The 19,286-nt window shown below is 42.7% G+C and overlaps 1 protein-coding gene and 1 long non-coding RNA gene across 5 annotated transcripts in view; one reads left to right on the top strand and one right to left on the bottom strand.

Annotated features, from left to right (window-relative positions):
- Positions 1–12,914, top strand: part of acadvl (acyl-CoA dehydrogenase very long chain) — a 26,574-nt gene extending 13,660 nt beyond the window's left edge. The window contains exons 15-21 of the mRNA XM_015940673.3: positions 5,782–5,883; positions 6,225–6,322; positions 8,117–8,189; positions 8,607–8,679; positions 8,756–8,828; positions 8,930–9,005; positions 11,920–12,914. Coding sequence (XP_015796159.1) covers positions 5,782–5,883; positions 6,225–6,322; positions 8,117–8,189; positions 8,607–8,679; positions 8,756–8,828; positions 8,930–9,005; positions 11,920–12,057 — 633 coding nt within the window. The 3' untranslated portion in view covers positions 12,058–12,914. The remainder of the gene's footprint in view (positions 1–5,781; positions 5,884–6,224; positions 6,323–8,116; positions 8,190–8,606; positions 8,680–8,755; positions 8,829–8,929; positions 9,006–11,919) is intronic.
- Positions 1,302–6,307, bottom strand: LOC139063776 (uncharacterized). 4 transcript variants are annotated; one of them, XR_011517124.1, is made up of 4 exons: positions 6,200–6,307; positions 2,724–4,305; positions 2,546–2,633; positions 1,302–2,110 (listed from the first exon to the last, which is right to left on the bottom strand). It is a non-coding gene; the product is annotated as an uncharacterized lncRNA (long non-coding RNA). The 4 variants fall into 4 exon arrangements; XR_011517121.1 differs by having other exon boundaries at positions 1,302–2,633; XR_011517122.1 differs by having other exon boundaries at positions 2,546–4,305.
- Positions 12,915–19,286: the final 6,372 nt, after the last annotated feature.

Here is a 19,286-nt window from a genome sequence, read left to right on the forward strand (position 1 = left end):
TGTTGCATCTTTTTAGAGACGTCTCAAACGGCAGCAAGAGTTTGGCTTTCCCTCGTGTGGTGTCACACCACACTGTTGCAACATGCAAAACTGAAACGTGTGTGTGTGTGTGTGTTTTCAGGCTAAAAGGAAACCATGAAAACAAAGGTCTCCAAACTAGGCAGCTGCGAGCTAGCAGCAGATAAATAAAATGTTGCGGTGCTTAAAATAAACCAGACAGGTGGAACCCTGAGCCACAGTCTAAAACAGCGACTTGCAACTGCAAAGTCAAGTCTGTGTTGTTTATGTAGAATAATACATTTTTTTTTAAAATAGAACAGATCTGCTGCAAACCTCTAAAATAGCTGCAGTAATCAACAAGACTACAATAATTCTACTTCTAAGTCAATTTTGTTTGAGTCTAAAGGAGGAAGGCAAGAAAAACCAGCTTTGTTCACTTCTGCTCTTCTGTGCATTTTCATTTCTCTGTTGCTTTAAAATGCTCTCACAGGATCTAAAACCTCGCCGATGCAAAAGCCTTAAAGTCACTTTTTACCTTTCTGAGCTCGGTTTTGTTGCTTGATTTAAGACAAACTTAAATCCAAACTGCTCTGAGATCAACTCTTAAAGGAGACATAACATGCTTTTAAGTTATTCCTTTTTACATCTAAATCCTTCAGTTGGGGTCTAAATACAGTGGAACTGCAGTTCTTTGGTCTGATTTCCTCATTATTGTTGCTCTACAGACCCTCATCTACCCCTGTTCTGAGGAGAGTCTTGAGAACGAGCCGTTTTTGGGTACTGTCTCTTTAAACTGGAGGAGGAGCTGTAAACTCCGCCCCCCTCCATAGTGCAGACCTGTACTCTCCTCCCCCAGCCGGACTTTGTAGTTCTATAGAGAAATCATTATTTAGCATAGCAGATTTAGCATAGCATATTAGCATTTTTAAAACATGTGGGGAGAGTAGTTCATCAAGCTGTTCCAAGGCTGCTAACTCTCTCATGCATTTGTCTGTAGTCACTCACACACACCCGTCACGGCCGACGGAGGGACAAGCGAGCAGGCACGCGCACACACACAAGGAATGCTGCTTGCTTATTTATTTCTATAAAAAATGTTTTAAGAAATGATACAGCTCATTAAAACACCATTAAAATATATTTTATTAAGATCTCTATCTATCTATATATACATACATATAATTATAAATAATTTTATAAGTAGTCTTATTTTATATTGGGTGTCTTAATGGCTGAAAATGGATAAAAAGCAGTTACATTTTAATTTAAAGATTTGAGATTCTAGTCAAAAATAAAGAACATTCCTCCAAATGTTCTTTAATGTGATCATTATAATTCTAATGCTTACAACTTTGTTTTTATTGTCTGCAATGCGTAGCCTATATCTTTATTAAATATGTGTTTAGCTGTAAAGTGGTAATTCTCTCTAATGTGTACAGAGAGGTGGACATCAGTGCTGCAGTGAAATTCCCAGGATCAGTCTGCTTTGCTAACAAATATAGTTAAATCTTACCTGCATTCTAAATAAATACCGTTAGGTGGAAACATCAGTAGGCATTGAGTTATTGATACAATCCCTAACAGCCAGAATGGAAGAAGTGCATGCTGGGTCATCCTGGATCTGAGCCTGTTCTGTGTATTTACCTACAGGATGCAATAAATGTCTACAAGGCTGAGTTTGGACCATTACATCTAAAAGAAAACATACAATCAGTGATTTTTTTATTGTTTACATTAAAATACAAATTTTCTAAGTATTAACCTCACAGCAAGTAAGTAGAACTATATAATAAACAGGTTTTAGTAGTTAAACAGGCGTTGTGCACACAGGTGCTTTGTGTCCCGGTGCTGGTGGTGTCTAGGTCTCAGAGTTCCTGTCCTCCTGCCGTCTTCTGTTGTCCTCAGGATACGGATTGATGTTTCCTGATGATGAGGGAGGGGCAGTATGTGGGCTTCAAACTGGTCCTGGATAACAGTGGGAGACCTCCGTTGTCTGAATACTGAGACCAGAGAGTTGGTGAGATGCAGATCTTCTCTACCTCATCTAGAAACGGAGTTGGTTCAGGGAAAACTTTTCCAAAGACCAGTTCCATGATGTCATCGCCATATTCTGCAATGATAGACGATAACTTTAATGACATATTTTGTTTACAAGCAGCTTTAGGGAAGTTGTTTCTTTAGCTTTCATGTTTATAGTCACGTTTGTGTTGCTGCAGTGACTTCATATTCTTACAAATGTAATAAAATAGTGACACTAAAATTATACAAATGATTCCTTATGAAAGGAAGCTCATTAGAGAGCAGTGCAGACAGACTTACTACATGCTGCAGCTGTTTTTGTAGGCCAGCTGCTGCTGAATTTGGGGAAAGTTATTCTGCACACATCCAGATCAGATGGTCGATTACAGAAAATAATGTAATTCAATAATTTCTAAACAGACTAAACAAGTAAAACATCAAATAAATCACTCTGCTGTCATCAGACGGAGGGATTCAGGGGGTGAGGTGTTCTTAATGAGGGTGGCTGAGGTGTGTCATCACTCACTTTGGTCTGGTCCAGACCGTCTCTTTACTGGTGGGTCTCCTTCCTCAGTAGGTGACGTGAAGCTTCAACATCTGAACGTTCTGTGTTCCTTAGAGGAGAAGAAAAGTAACATTAGCAAGCTGGCTAAATTATTTTTTACTAGCATCTCAAGGACTTGGAGAAGCAGATCTTCACTTACCTAAACATCAGACCAGTTTGTCCCAGCTGAGCTCATCAGGGCGTTAGTCTGACAGCCTGTCAGTGAAACACGGCTCCAGCCTTCTGGATGTGGACTCTAAAAAGCAAAGGAACATTTTTACTTTGTTTTAATTATTTTACAGCTGATTTGCTCAGCTTTCCGATGCTCACGCTCATACAGACGGTGAGCTTTGCTGCGTCTGACTGATGCAGAGTTAGTTTTTATATCTGCAGTGAGACAAAAAACTAACCTCACTTCACTCAGAGATTGTTCTTTAAAACTATTAAATCCACTGTGTTGACGTACTTTAATGACTTTGTCACGCTGCATTTTAGCTGATATGGGACTTTATTTACTGGATGCTAAGATTACATCACACGTAAAATAACACACAGGCTCTCTGCTGCTACAATCAGTGGATGTACAACTGGTGTAAAAGAAGGCGTTGATCAGAAATCACGTTTTATTCCACGAAAATCAGCCAAATCCACATTAATCTGGGTGCGAACTTTACTAGCATACTGTGCTAGCGATAGCAAGCCGGATGCTAACGCTTTAGTGCTGCTAATGCCCGTAAACCTAAAGTAAAGTTTGTCGACATTTTAGAGTGATATGAAGCTTACCGCTCTGCTGCTGTGTCCCGGTGCTGCCACATTCAGATGGAAATGACTCCTTTTAGATAGATGAAGCCCTCGGTACTTACTAGCCAGGAGACACGAACGAACCACGCGAGCGCACACACACACACACACACACACACACACACACACACACACACACACACACACTACTTTTTCTGCTGTTTTTTTTTAGCAGTAGTGTCATCAGCTCCTGGGTTTAAATACTGCCACACCACCCTTCCTTAAAACGAGGAACAGTTTTGAGCTGTGTGTGGCTAAAATAACCAGACATTCTGCATTTTTCCAATAGGACTACAAAAAATCTTAGCGAGATGAAAAAATGGCGGATTGGCTCTGTGTTTAGCCGAGGGCCATTACCATATTTGGTAGTTATCCTGACGAAATAAATTACTGATTTAATAGATAATTTGAAAAACTGAACGGGTGGACAAATATGCCAAAAACTTAATTATTAAATATCTAAATAGCAACTCCAGTGAATAATATAAGCCTTTTTGCTCACTTAGACACTTAAAATGTGAAACACACTGTGTTAACGGATAAAAAAGTGGGTTTTTCATGTTATGTCTCCTTTAAAAGAAGCACAAAAATCTGAATTTATAAGGATTTATTCTTGTAATGATAATTTATCGGTATTGATATATCAAAAATGTCAATAACTAGAAGAGTTTCATGGATGCAGTAACTTACAGACTGATGATATTGCTGTAATATTTCCTCACTGATTGCAAATCTGAGTCGTAGATAAATCGCAATAAACATTGTGAAGGTTTTTTTTTTTTGAAAATGTCTCATAACATTTGGTCCATCTCTGCTTCCTCATCTAAGTTACTCAGTCATGTTGCAAGAATTTTGAACATCCTTTGAAAAAGTCAGAGTGGTTGTGTCCTTCTGGAGCCGTTCGGGGTGTGGGAAAGGATGAGAAACGTCAGACAACAGACCTGCAGATGGAAGAAGACACGATTAGGACCTGAAGTCTTGCACAGCTGATGATGAATTATAGAAGAAAACACGATGCACCCAGCTCTGCTTTAAGTGGACCTATGTGCACCAGTACGTTAGCCTGGTGAGCAATCCTGTAAGGAAACTGTCCACGACCCATAGACAGAGTTCAGTTGTAGGGGCAGAATCTACGTATGTCTTTTAAACTGTCCCTGCACACAGCTGGAAAACATGACACATCCATCCCTGCAGAAATCAGTCAGCGGGGCAGTCCGCCATACACCGTCCAAGAAGAACCTCTGAGTGTGAACCGTCGAACGTTGATGCCAAAGCTGTTTCAAACGGGCGCCGCTCCCGAGCTGTGCTGTTGTTGTTTGGCTCCATCGCAGCTCCATCTGCCGTCGTCATGAAAAAAAGAGGCTTGACCTCAACTTGGCATCCCCAGATGTGGACCTGCTGAGGCTACAATAAAGTGTAGCTAGACCAACCAGCAGAGCAGAGCCTACGTGCACCAGCACTTTTAAATGTTACTCTTCGACGTACCGGGACTTTTCCAGCTATTTATCAGTCAACATCTCTGATTTCCTCAGTCCATGAAATCACAGGAGCAAATCTGTCATCATTCAGAGCACCAAGACCTCCTTTGTGGGAGTGGTCTGCTTCAAATCTACCGGTCATTTAAGGGCTAGTGGATCCTTGGTACGTGTGTGTGTGTGTGTGTGAAAAAGCACTTTAATTCACCAGTTTCAAGGTTTTAAACCAAAAGGCCTTTGATTTTAGCAATCCTATCAAGTAAACTCAGACTTTGTTTACAACAGGAGGACTTTAACAAGTAAAACTGATAAAACTCAGCATTTTGTAGACCTGTGTCACACAGCAGTAACGGAGCTAAAAACAAATAATCGAGCAGAAACACGGGTCGTTCGTGAGATGCCAGAGCACTTACACCACGTCGCGTTCCAAAACCAACAACCTCGGTTATTTACGTCCGCAAGCAAATGCTGACAACGGAGAGTTTACAGATCTTTTTAAACGATCATTTTTGGTGCCGCACGTCCTCACTTTTGTGTGGATGACATGACAAACAGAAAAATGTCTTGGTCTCGTGGGAAACCTGCTTTGTGTGCACACGGTCTGAGTCTGTTGGACAATCAAAAGTGTACCGCAGCTTATAAAACCTTTAAAATGGTAAACCTAACCATTAAAACCGGAAAGTGCTTCATCCCTGACTCCAACTAGCCTCTACCAGCTACAGCGCAGCAAGATTCTGATTAGGATCGTGGTAGCTAGCATGATAAACTAACATCAGCCTGTGGAACCGCTGTGAGGACAGAAGAGCAGGAGGAAACCTGGGATAATTGCTACAGATGTGAAAATATTTGATAGTACAGCTATTGTACTTTTCCCCCAGTGTTGTGCAGCTCTACTGCAGTAAGTTCAGACGTGTGTAATTTTCCATGCGTGTTCTTTGACAGGACCCTGGAGTGGAGCGTGTGATGAGGGATCTGAGAATTTTCCGAATCTTCGAGGGCACAAACGACATCCTGAGGCTGTTTGTGGCTCTGAACGGCTTCCAGGTTACAGAGAAATAATTATTTTATGCATTTAGGTGGGGGTCAGCTGTCTGGGTGTGGAAGCATGTACAGAGGAAGTAACTTCTTTTGCACACCAGCTTCAAACGGTCCTTTTTAAAGTGCTGCAACATCTTGTAGTTTTGAAAGATTCAGCTTCCTCAAACACATTTTGCACATTTCTCTAATTTATGTTCCAAAGCTTTGAGAACTAAAAGTTTGGTGCGTTTTTTATTTACTAAACAAGCAAACAAACAAACAAAAAAACAGGAAATAGTTATTTGAAGTGTACAGTTAGAGTAAAACCAAATGAGCAGCTTACCCGTTGGTCTCCTTTTCCCCTCCAGAACGCCGGTAACCACCTGAAGAGTCTGCAGAAGGCTCTGAAGAACCCCATCGGTAACGCCGGGCTCATTGCTGGAGAGATCACAAAGAGAGCCAAAAGGTTCTTTTTCACCATCAGCTTCTTTCTGAGTTTTGGGAGCAAAGACCCCCCCCCCCCCCCCGATGATGGGAGATATGGACGTGTTTATGTAATTCAGAGCACAAAGCGAGAGTTATCGGCTTCCTGTCTGCTGCCGTGTGGTGTTATAGATGGGGTTTACACCTTATTAGTCAAAGTGATCAGATAAGATTGTGTGCAGACATAATCTAAAGCCCTTTTAGTTCCTTTCATGCTTTTTTCCTTTAAATAGGATTAAAAGCTTCCTGTATGTCTGCAGTTGCGCTGTTATAACAGCTCTTCCAGAATCTTCCTTTTACTCAGCTCAACACGTTACAGACCAAGTTACGTCATTCTAGCTGAGGGCAAAAACATGAGACCCTCAGCTGAAAACATGCAATTATCCTCTTCAAGTCACATATTCTATCATTTCTTATCAGACTGAAACAACCTGACTGAGGGTGATGGCGCTAAACCACTATATCACAACTTGGATTGATTTTATAGTGGTTTAAACTCCTTTTAAGATGACGCAGTTTTCATCTTTTTATTTAAATGTTACTGAAATATGGTCCTTGAATAAAAGCTATAAAAGAAATTTTAGGCCGAGTAACAATTCTGCACAGATTTGAATTAGTTTGAGCAATTAATTAATAGATAGTGTAACACATCACACCTACAGTACCAGCATAACTAAACACCTCTGGCCTTAAAGCCCCCAGATGTGTAAAGGTTGGTTTATGCTTGACGCGTCCGCGAGGTTCGCACGGCTCCGCGCGGAAAAGTTGCGTCATTCTAACAACCACGCCCCTCCACCGCGTCTCCGCACGGCCCAAACTTTCCGCACGGCGCACCTATGAAATTTCCTAACTACGCGGACGGTCGGACGCGGAAAAACATGGCGGACTGGCAAGAACTAGTATGGCAGAGGTTGGAGAGAAATAGCTCGCACTGTCGGAAAAGACGAGGACGCTGTTAAAAAATGCTGGAATGCCATGTTGTAAACAGTAATTTCTACTTCTATGGTGTAGTGTTGGATGCATGCCGTAGAGCTCCATGCTGCCCCCTACAGTTTGGGAGAATATTGGCTCACCGCAGAGACAAGTCACATGAACCATAAACGCTGCGAGTTGTGAAGCTCGTTCCATCCGCGAGCTGCATCACTAAGCGGAAAGTAAATGCGTCAAGCATAAACCAAGCTTTAGGATTAGTACCTTCATCATAAACCTGCCATAGCCAGTCTACTGCCCTCTGGTGGAGGGTCTGCAGATGGCAAGGGCCCATTTTATTTGTCTATTCTTATAGAAATTCTTAATAAAATAATTATCAGTTCATTTTTTTACATCACACAATAAATATTTCAGTTTATAAAACGTTGATGTTTCAGGCTTTAAGGAGATTACATAATGCATCTACAGAACAAGCTCATCTGCACTCTGGACGCCTCTGGTGGAAACGGCGCAGAGTTCTTCATCAGCAGGTTTTGTGATGCTATTTATAGCAGCATAACTCAGCATAAACCTAGCATTAGCATGCTCGTGCTAACGGGCTATTAAGGCTAACGCGCCACCACAGCTGGCAGTAAACAGAAATCACCAACTCACAGTAAAGTCGTGTTGGAGCCAGAGATCACCAACAGGTCGGGATCAGAGTGTCACGTCTAAAACGGTCAGTCCAGAAACTGACTTCTTGCAGTGTTTTGACACGATTTTGGCCCTTCATGGAACAATGCCCCTATGGCTGATTTTTTTTATAATGGTAGGGTTAATTTAACTCTCTTCTTCTGTGCTTTTATAGGAAGGCAGGATTGAGCACTGGTCTGACTCTACAGGGGAGCATACATCCTGAGCTGGCACAGAGCGGTGACCTGGTCTGTTCCTTTTCTTTATTTGTTTATTTATTTATGGATTTTCTTCATGATTAATCACGTTTTAGCTATGAAAGCCGTGCAATTAATTGCCAATTTTGGTCGGTTGACAGCCCTATATAAACAAATGAACTGCACAGCCCTTTCTTCTTTTGCATCTTATTTGCTGCTGTTGCACCAAAATTTTCCCACTGAGGACCAGTAAGGCATATTTCTATTCTATATCGCAGCCTGATTGGTAAAGGGGGTGTTTTTTAAGGGGCCTCCCCATAAAGCATGATGCTGGCTGAGTGGGTGTCGGTTTGACAGGACCCGTTTTTCCTCTTCCAAATGAAACTAAGTGAAAAGCTTGAGTGTTTTTTTTTTCTCTGACAGATTCAGAAACGTGTCACCTAACGTTTGTTGTGCTTTGTCCTCCAGACGGTTAAAGCCATTGAGCAGTTTGGAGAGGTCATTGAGAAGCTCCTGATCAAACACGGCAAGAAGATCATCGGTGAGTTCTTGTTCAGCACTTTGGTAGCTAAATAAATGCTCTGAAGGTGAACTCATGGAGCGGTTTGATCCTTCAGATGAGCAGTTTGTTTTGAAGAGAGTTGCGGATTGTGCGATCGACCTCTACGCCATGGTGGTTGTCCTGTCGAGGTATGGACACATGAGACCGAAACTCCCACCTGTTTGTGTCTGCTCCTGAACTCCTATGCAGCCCTGATGCTTTGGTTTTGTGTTTGCTCCACTGTCTGCAGGGCCTCACGCTCTCTGGGTCAGGGCCACCCATCAGCTCAGCACGAGAAAATGCTGTGTGACACCTGGTGTGTGGAGGTAAGACCTCTTATGCCTGATTCATGCTTCTCCGTCAGCTCCGCAAGGGAGAGACACGCACGCACGGAGACATTTTGCCCTCATACTTCTCTGTCTCCTGGGGAGTGTTGTAAAGCAATTCCCCGCCAGGACAGCAGAGGGCGTAGCGCTGTTCTGTGGTGTCCTGTCACGTATCCGGTCCAAGATAGTGTGTTTATATTGTGTTTTTTGTATATAAGAGACTTATTAACACAGACATATTTGTCTCTCATCCTCCTCCACCTCTTCATGCACTCCCCACCTCTAAACCCACGTTTCCTGTCATTTCCGTCCACAAATAAAACACTTGCTGCGCATCTTTTCACTCCTCCAGTCACGGAGAATTAAACCTTCATATTTTCAGAGTTTTTTCGCGAGGCTTTCTTCAAGCTTCTCCGTGTCTGCCGCTAGTTATCCTTGGCTCTCTTTATGTTTTTGAGGGCGCAATGGTGGTGTTGTAGACAACAGCGGCGTCCTGACCAATACCAAGCTTGCATTCTCCATCTCGATGGATGGATGTTTAGAAAAGAGAGCTCGACTCCATCCGTCCTTGCGGGCCTGCTGGAGATAATGGTGTTGCGTGTCTCTGCACTGACGCAGACGCATGAATCAGGCTTTACACACACGCACACACACACACTTCTGTACATTTCACCAGTTAACATCCTCTCAGAGATATTTATTAATGACAATCTCAAGTTTATCCACGGTTGGGCAGCATGTCCCAACTTTTACGTGACAGTTTTTTAAATAAACCATATTGGTTTTACGGTATTTTATTTACATACAAGGTTGTTCTGACCCACTTTACCATCAAAGGTTTTCATTTGTTTTCTCAAATTACGGATAAGCCTGTTTAATTCTGTCAAATGCCACCAAAACAAAAACATTTCTAATCATAACTATAATTGGTAACGGATTAAACATAACAACTGTAGTTTGTGTGAATCGGTCCTGGCAACCAACCTTTCATCCTGACTGAGTCAACCCGAGTTCTTGGCAGCCAATCAGATGGGAGGTGGAAAAACCAAGCAACCCCCCCACCCAAACACACGCACACAGGAGACACACAGAAGCAAAACATTCTGCGTGCAAACCCACCCCTACCTCGTTCTCATGGACGACGGTCGGCAGCGAAACAGTCCACACTTGCGCTCCCCCATCCCCCTCATGGATGACACCCCCCCCCCCCCAACTTTTGTGTATTTTGCAGGTTGAATTTACGTAAATTTTCCGCTGTTATGTGTTGTTGACGTGTCGTGTGATAGACACATGCAATTGAACTCATTCGCTGCCAGCCGTTTCCTGATCGGTAAAGCCCTTCGCTGCCAGCATTTCTCACCGTTTTTACTGTTATTTTAAGAGTGACAGAACGTTGCGCGCTAGCATGATGTCGACGCCAAAACAACCAAAACAAAGCGGAGACTCACCTCTTACATCAGGAAGAGTCCGCGCGTTTCGAGCGATATCCGTTCTTTCATAATCCGTTGTTGAATTGCGATTGGCAGAAGCTTTTCCGGTTCGTGCCTCACTTTTTTTTTTCAGCAGCGGCCCAAAACGATCTCCTAACACATGGATGTTCTGCTTCCTGATTACGTGACATATGTGGATGAAGATCGGCTTTAGAGCTGAGATGTTTGTTCTCACGGTGCGGGGGCTCGTCCGACGCTCACACAGTAAAAAAATAAATAAATAAATACAAATGACGACATTAGTCGTCATTGGCAGTGAACGAGTTAATGTGTTTGTGACCCAGCTGGCATTCCATAATACCAAACTGACCCGATTTCCAACACTAGGAAAAGACAAATCACAGATTTTAGACTTCAGGCCACAGATGTTGGGAAAAGTTTGATTAACAAGTTAATAAATAGTACAAGTGAGTTAAAAAGGTTCAAATGTTTTAGGCTTTGAAAACAAATAAAAGTGAGACATTGCTGCTGTTACGAACAATCTTTGTCGTACTGTGTGTGTGAAACGTGGCAGAGTAAGCGCTCGTAACTCGGTCTCAGATCTGTGACTGACAGCAGGTCCTCTTTATGGGTCAAATTCCTAATTATTCTCGAGTTGTACCAGATAAAACTAAAATATCTCAAAAACTAAACCTCAGAGCTGTCATGTTTAGGCATTTTGAGAGAGGAGATGAAGCCGAAGAGTTTGATGGGTAAAATGTAAAAGGCGGGTCTCTAAGGAGTAAAAACGGATACTGATGTTCTTATCGGACATCCCTAGTTTAACTGCACACCAGAAGCTTTAAGTAGCTGTAGTACATATACAAAATAACTTCAGATATTTTCTCATTGTTGTAACATTGGTGCAGAACCAAAACACCAGACTGAAGGACCTTTCGCTCTTAGCAGTGGTTTAATAGACATCGAGCAGCTGAGATAACCCTGCTTCTCCAGTTTCACTCTCAACCCACTCGTCTCTTAAAGGACTCATCTACACCTGCACTCACAATAACTCCTTACAGATCGTCATAAAACTCAGCAATGTTTTCATGTGTTGTCTGATGTTTCATAATCATTTCTAATGTGATGTTCTCTAATAGTTTTTGATCAATTCTTTTATTTTTCCGAGCAGTGTCTGTCTAACCCTCATGGTAGAAAAGGAAACAGATTGTCACAATAAAAACAAAGATGTAAAGGTCAGAGGTCACTAAGAAAACCACTTTGAATTAGATACATATCTGAAGCCCACGAGGACATTGTCCTACGTGGTTCAAAAATGTCCTGTGTGAGACACTCCCATGCCTGCCAGTTTGTCAGGGTGGCTCTAAGGTTTCCTCACTGTAACAAAAGTTTATCAGATCTTATCTAATCCATCTTAATTCTGTTCTCACTTCATGATTCTAGATGCATTTCAAGCTGCTTTAATGGTTGCCTTTACCTTCCAGGCCTATGACAGGGTCGTACGTGATGTGAAGCTTCTGCAGTCCGCTCAGTCCAAACAGCTCTTCAACAACATGAGGTCCATCTCTGCGGCTGTGGTGGAGAACAGAGGAGTGGTCTCTCCTCACCCCCTGGGTTTCTAAATTACCACCCATGCTCTCCAAATCCTTTTTTGTGCCACGGTTGCTGACTTTTCTCGGTCACATCAGTTTCCTTTCATCAGATTGAAGTTGAGTTTAACACAGGATTCTGTTTCTTTCTATCGGTTTTGGTGCCATGTGCTCTTACCCTCGAGCGGCCTCGGATTAGAGGAGTCAGAATCTGTAGAACAGGGTCGAAGTGTCTCATTGATTCTACAGCAGCTAGCTGAATGTCTCAGAATGTGTAAGTGTGGAGCTTGTAAATGGGCCAGTTTCTTTCATGCAAGTGTAGCTTATTAAGCTAAAGTTGGTTTTGTTGCTTTAACTCAGACACGATCAATGCAACTGTGGGATGAAACCGAGGATGAGGGTTTCTGTAAAAAGCAGTTTAAGGGTGTTATGAAGAACATAATGTACTTTTAAATTTGTTTTGAAATGTATTTAACTCTGTGTGCCGTTGCTGTACGCAAACGCCTTTTTCTGCATGTTCAGCTCTTCAGATCAAAGTCAAAACTGCCTTCGAAGCTGTGAAACGGATGCTGTATGTAAATGTAGAATACACCATCATCTGCATATCTAGAAACAAGAGGAAGCGGTGCTCATATTTAGGAAAGCATCTGTAATATAACAATGGAATTTCAGGCATTACTTTTACTAAACCGTTTAATGCGATCAAACTAAACATGACTAAGTCAGCTACTTTAGTGAGGCTGGTGTTTGTTAGCCATGTTTAAACGGGTGCAATCTGGATTTATGGATTACAATCGCACCCTCAGCGAGCACTTGTAAACTCTGTAGATTTCTGTATGAATTTGGTGTATTTGCAATGCAATAATCATGTCAATAAACATGTGAAAGTCTCTGCTCGACGGTTTGGAAAGTTGTTTATAATCTATTCCTTCCTTCCTTCCTTCCTTCATTGGTTTGGTTTCGCTTCTGCTGCTCGTCTCTTCCAGAGGAAACACCTCACCTGTGATGTCGGTAAGTGTTCCGCCACGAGTCAGCTGGTTCTGTTATGAAATACAAACAAGTGTTGCTTCTCTGGGTAGGTGAGGGGGACAGTGTGACGGCTGTGGTGTGAACATGTAGAAATCCCCTGGCGTGCGGCATGGCTCAACAGAAACCCAAACGACGATGTCAGCAGCAGCCAGATACACACCCATTTAGCTGAACTCTGGGAAATAAAAACAAATTTTGAATGTTAACGACGCTATTGTTTGGACAATGCTAACTTGGGATCTAATTCCATTTGAGTTCATTTTTATTCCCAGCACGTTTCCAGATTGGTTGCTGTACCTGACTAGGTAATTATCAACATTTAACGCCATCAGACGCAGTCGAGAAACCATCCATTTTCTAGACCTGCTCGTCCATGCAGGGTCAAAACATTTTAGCAAAATCAGAAAAAACTACCGCTGAGACGTTAATGTTTGATGTTTTTTTATTTCATTTAAAAGTTTTAGAAAAAATAACTTCTTTTCTTGAAAAATCTCAGGTATTTAAGAAAAGCTTGGGTTAAAAAAAGGTAATAAATTAGGAATTTGCATAAAATGCAGCTTTTAGTATGCAAATGATTCACTAAACATGAGCTTATTCAAATAACCAAAATGGAAAACACAGAAGAACAAAAATAAAAATAATTACCGTAAATCCTCTAATACAGACCCGGGCCTGTATTTGACTCAAGCTCGTCAAGCTCCAGGCCTTTATTGGAAGGAGGACCAGAATTAGAGGCAGGCCTTAATTTCTATTTGAGCAAAATGAACTAATGGTTCACTGGAGTTTTTGACAATTAAAATTGCACCCACATTTTCAAAGTTAAACACATTTGTTTTAACAACGGTAGTTTCTGCTTCAGCCCTCTCCCCCCTCTGTTAAATTGCAAGAGAGTAAACACACAATTTGGTTAAATGTCCGTTTTACGGCGGGTGTCAGTACCGACGCTCTGGCTCAGCGCATTGCCTCCCGACGCGCAGGAGCTTGTCACCTGCTGACAGCAGGCTGCTGTCTTTTCCGAGGACTGCATCTTGCCGGTCATTATCACGTGATAGCGACAAGTCCATGACAGGCATAAAAAGTCACTATAGAGCGGTGAAGTCGACTAGTGACTAGTTCATACAACCCCTGCTACTGCTCCCCAGAGTGTTCTGCAGCATAATCAGCACGTTCTCTTTGAACGTGATATCAAATTTTCGCCGCCTCTTCGTCTCCGCACGGTTAAAGTTACCCTCGCGGTCTATCACTGGCAAATCAAAAGTGAGACGGATGAACAACCGCCCCCCGTACTTGCTTGTTACCACATTCCACCCAGCCACAATAAAAAACCGGCCATGATTCACCTCCGCCGACTCCGACACCGGCCAAAATATGATACCCGGCAGTTAATTAAATACAGGCCAATATTAGAGGATTTACGGTACTTGACTTTTATAAGTCAACTTTTAGACAGAAGTTTTTTCTTTTAGGTCTCATCTACACGTGTGTGTGGTCCAGATAAAACCAATATGTTTGTAACCAGCACAAATCTTATTTTTTTTATAACTCACATTCTCATCAATCTCACATTTGTTACAAAATTCCTGTCTGATGTGCTACAGTAGCTAACTCTGCTGCTTCCCACCAGAAGTGCAGAGCTCTGGCACTTCTGGTTGGAAGGTCCAGTAACAAATACGTTGCAAATTCATATGCATGCAAGAAAACTGCATGACAACAGAATGGGGGGGATAATGTGACAACAGAGACGTTAATGTGGCAATACTAATGAGAACATAAGAACTGGCATAATGTGGAAGTTTATGGGAATTTGTAAAAGGAAAAATGTCTAACAAATAAATGGTAACAATTCCTACGTACTTTTTAGGATTCAGAGTTAAAGGTGAAATATGGAACATGAACACCATAGCGACATCTAGTACCATACCATACCATACCAATTTTATTTATATAGCACATTTAAACACGGCATGAGAGCCGACCAAAGTGCTGAACAAAACACACAATAAAAACAATCAAAAATAAAACTAAATCCATTAAAATCAAGTAATCCAACCCTAAAAGGAAAGGTAGAAAGGGAATAAGTTAGACAGAATTAAAAGCCAGAGAATAAAAGTGAGTTTTTAAACGAGACTTAAAAAGGGAAAGAGAGGAAGAGAGTCTGATCGGGAGGGGCAAGTGGTTCCAGAGCTTCGGTGCACAAACTGAAAAGGCGCGCTCCCCGCGGGACTTACAGCGAGAGCTAGGGACATGTAGGAGGTGTTGGTCAGCTGATCGGAGGGATCTTGTAGGGACATATGGGTGAATGAGCTCAGACAAGTAGCCAGGTGCTAAGTTATTTAGGGATTTAAACACAAAAACCAGGATCTTAAACTCTATCCGGAGATGGATGGGGAGCCAATGAAGATTTGCTAAAACCGGTGTGATGTGTTCCCGCTGCCTGGTGCCAGTCAAGAAGCGAGCTGCTGCGTTCTGCACTAGCTGAAGTCGAGCGAGAGTGGAGTAGGAGATACCGTATAGCACTGAGTTAGAGTAGTCGAGACGGGAAGTAATAAATGCATGGACAACTGAATGAAGATGATGCCTTTTTAAAATGGGCTTAACTTTAGAGAGACGCCTCAGGTGGTAATAACAGGTCTTAACTACCTGGTTGACATGAATGTCCATTTTTAGTTTAGCGTCCATCACAACCCCTAAGTTTGTGACACGGTTTTTCAACCCACTTGTGATAAATGGAAGGGTCAGTTGGGGACTTTGAGAAGTACCAGGGCTGAAAATGATGGCCTCTGTCTTAGCGTCGTTCAGCAAAAGAAAGTTTTCTGACAGCCAGCTCTTCACATCATTACAGCATTCAACAAGGGGCAGTAAGGAGTCATTAGGCTTCACAGAGGCATATAATTGGCAATCGTCTGCATATAAATGGTAATCAATGTGGTGTTTTTTAAAAATGTCACCCAGGGGCAAAATATATAAATTAAATAAAAGGGGTCCAAGAATAGAGCCCTGAGGAACACCACAAGTCAAAGCCGCAGAGGGGGAGGCAGCACTACCCATCATAACATTAAAGGTGCGGTCACAGAAGTAGGACCTAAACCAGTCTAAGGCAGTCCCCTGGATGCCGACCAGCTGGTTCAGCCGAGTCAGCAGAATAGCATGATCAACCGTATCGAAAGCAGCCGACAGATCCAATAAAACCAGCAATACATTAGAACCAGAGTCAAGGGTTAATAAAATGTCATTAAAAACACGAAGATGAGCTGACTCGGTGCTATGGAGGGATCGGAAGCCTGACTGGAAGGGATCCATTAAACCATGATCATCTAGATGAGACATAATTTGGTTAAAAACAGCACGCTCTAACAGTTTTGATAAAAATGGAAGCTTGGAGATCGGGCGAAAATTACTCATAACAGAGGTGTCAAGGCCAGGCTTCTTCAGAACGGGTTGAACTACTGCATGTTTAAAAGCACGGGGTACAACACCAGTGGATAGGCTGTTGTTAATAATGCTCAGCATAAGGGGGCCAGTGACAGAATATGTCTCTTTAAGGAGGTGTGGAGGAACAGGGTCAACCGGAGAACCTGACGGCTTCAAGGCAGACAGGAGGTTCTCAAGAGAGGACAAAGAAAGCAAGTCAAAGTTATCCAGAGACCGAAGCCGAATGGGTTCAGGACGACTAGTGACATAGGGAGAACTAATCTGAGCCCGGATACTAGCAATTTTTCCAAGAAAAAATTTCAAAAATTGAGTGCATTGAGCATCCGAGGTAGTAAGAGAGTGGTGGTCACTGGCTGAAAGAACAGCATTGAGGGTCTGATACAGGACACGCTGGTTGCCAAAGGATGCAGTAATAATATTTGAAAAGAATTTATTACGGGCATCTTTAACTACTTTCTGGTAACGAGCCCAGGTATCTATCATTATTTGGTATGAAATCTGAAGCTTATCCTTTTTCCATCTACGCTCGGCTCTTCTGCACTCACGCCTGACAGATCTGGTAGTTGCACTGATCCAGGGATCCGACCGAACTTTAGAGCGTCTAGTTCTCATAGGGGCTATCTGATCTAGCACAGTAAGGCAGGAAGATCGAAAAAAGTGCAACAAATCATCAGTGCTAGAAAACACCGGCAAAGTGGAAACAAGATCAGTGAATAAAGTACAGAATTCTGTTGCAGTAGATGGTGTAAAAGATCGGGCTCTGCGAGCAGGCATTAAATTAATTAAAGAGGCATTGGATCTATGAAGGCGAAACAAAACCGGGAAATGATCTGAAATATGGACAGCATCAACAAACAGGTCAGTGATCTTCAAGCCATGAGTGAGAACCAAGTCCAAGATGTGAGAGCGTTCATGTGTTGGCATATTAACCAACTGGGTCAGGCCAAAAGAGTCAATAACATTTAAAAATTCTCCCACAAGAGGCTTCTCAGGGCAGCAAACATGAATATTAAAATCACCTAAGATAAGAACACATTCATAGTGTGAACAGATATCAGATAAAATATCAGAAAACTGGGTTATAAAGTCTCTGCTGTATTTTGGAGGACGGTACAGCAAGGCACAGAGAACGGGAGGTGAAGAACACAGTTCAAAGGCAGTTAACTCAAAGCTGGTAAAATCAGGGAAGGTGATGGGTTTACAGACAATAGTCCGTTTGAAGATGGTCAAAAGACCACCACCACGACCAGTTGTTCTTGGATTATTAAAATATGCACAGTCAGCAGGTAAAGTTTCAGAAATAGTGGCTAAATCATCAGGAGCAATCCAAGATTCCGTTATGAGAAGGAAATCCAGGTTATTGTCAATAAAATAATCCTTAATAATGAATGATTTATTGCCAAGAGAGCGAGTATTCATCAGGGCAAACCTGTACGGCGGTACTGGATCCAACCTGGGTGTATGAGAAGAGATGTGCTTCAGAACCCGAATGTTTGAGAAATCCACACCACGGTGGCACCAGCAGGGAGACGGAGCAGGGTGAGACGAGAACGCAGCGCAGAGGCCAGAGGCAGAGCCGGGAGCGGAGAAGAGCCGCCGGTCCACAGAATCCAGGTAACACCTCACAGAGCGGCATCGAGCCGGCACACCCATTCGAGACTGCATGAATCCCGAGGTGCGTGCCAGCTCAGCTCGCACACGGACCAGACAGCCACCACGCTTACCACGCCGACGGCGCCGCTTCCTGAACCACAACGGACCGGGGATTCTCCACAGAGAGGCTGGAATAGTAGAGCGCAGCATTTGCAGGGTCTCGCGATGGTAGTGGTGGTAATCCTGGCCAGGGAGCCAAGGCGAACGAAAATCCAGGAGGTTGGCACGGTCATAAGTCAGGATAGCAGTCCCAACATTAACCACAAAACACAAGAACAGCGAAAAAATTAAAAAAATAGAGAACAGCAGACGGCTTGCCGAACACGCTGGCGCCATCTTGCCACACCCACCAACATCTAGTGTGTGGAGATTGTAGCTGCAACAACAGAACAAGGTTTCCATCTGTGGGGAATTCGCTGGCGACACGTGAAGTGACCAGCCAGCACCATATCGTGGGTAAGGATTCATTTCTACGAATAAGTTTATTTCACAGCCGTATTTAACGTTAGAACATCTTCTGGGCTCAGAAGCAGCAGCTTGACTTGTCGAGTCCGCCGCTTTCCACTGTGCCAGCCCTGATGTGTCGAGCAGACTGTTCCCTCTATTGGCTGGTAGACGTAAACATAAACCCAGTGTCAAAATAAGTAATTATTTTTTATTTATAATATAGCTTTTAAAGAAAATACTGTAGCTACATTCTACACACCTCTGGAGGCATTATTTATAGAAATATAGCTTTTTATTTAATTGTTCCATATTCAACCTTTAGGACACTTCTGCAGGTGGCCCCATCTAGGCTAGGCACTCATCTTTGTTTCTGAAAACAGACTGCTCAAAGAGCTATGTGTAACAGGTAACACAAACTGTTTTAAAAGACCCATGCTAATCCGTTTAAGCCAAACGGGGTGAGATCGTGATTGATGTGTCATCGTAAACGGAGCTGGGCCGTCTGTCTTCAGATGCGCTTCCCAGACACTGCTTTTCTACCCAGTTTTCCCACACCGATGTCGTATCGTGGCCTGAACATTTCTGGTGTAGATCCTCAAAGCTGTAGTCAAGAAAACTGTTACACTGGGTTTGATCCTGAAAAGAGTACCAGCTGCTCAGTGAAGTTTTCCAATCACATGTGAGATCCTGAACCGGTCCCT

The sequence above is a fragment of the Nothobranchius furzeri genome, chromosome 2 (assembly GCF_043380555.1).
Source record: "Nothobranchius furzeri strain GRZ-AD chromosome 2, NfurGRZ-RIMD1, whole genome shotgun sequence".
NCBI classification, from domain to species: domain Eukaryota; kingdom Metazoa; phylum Chordata; class Actinopteri; order Cyprinodontiformes; family Nothobranchiidae; genus Nothobranchius; species Nothobranchius furzeri.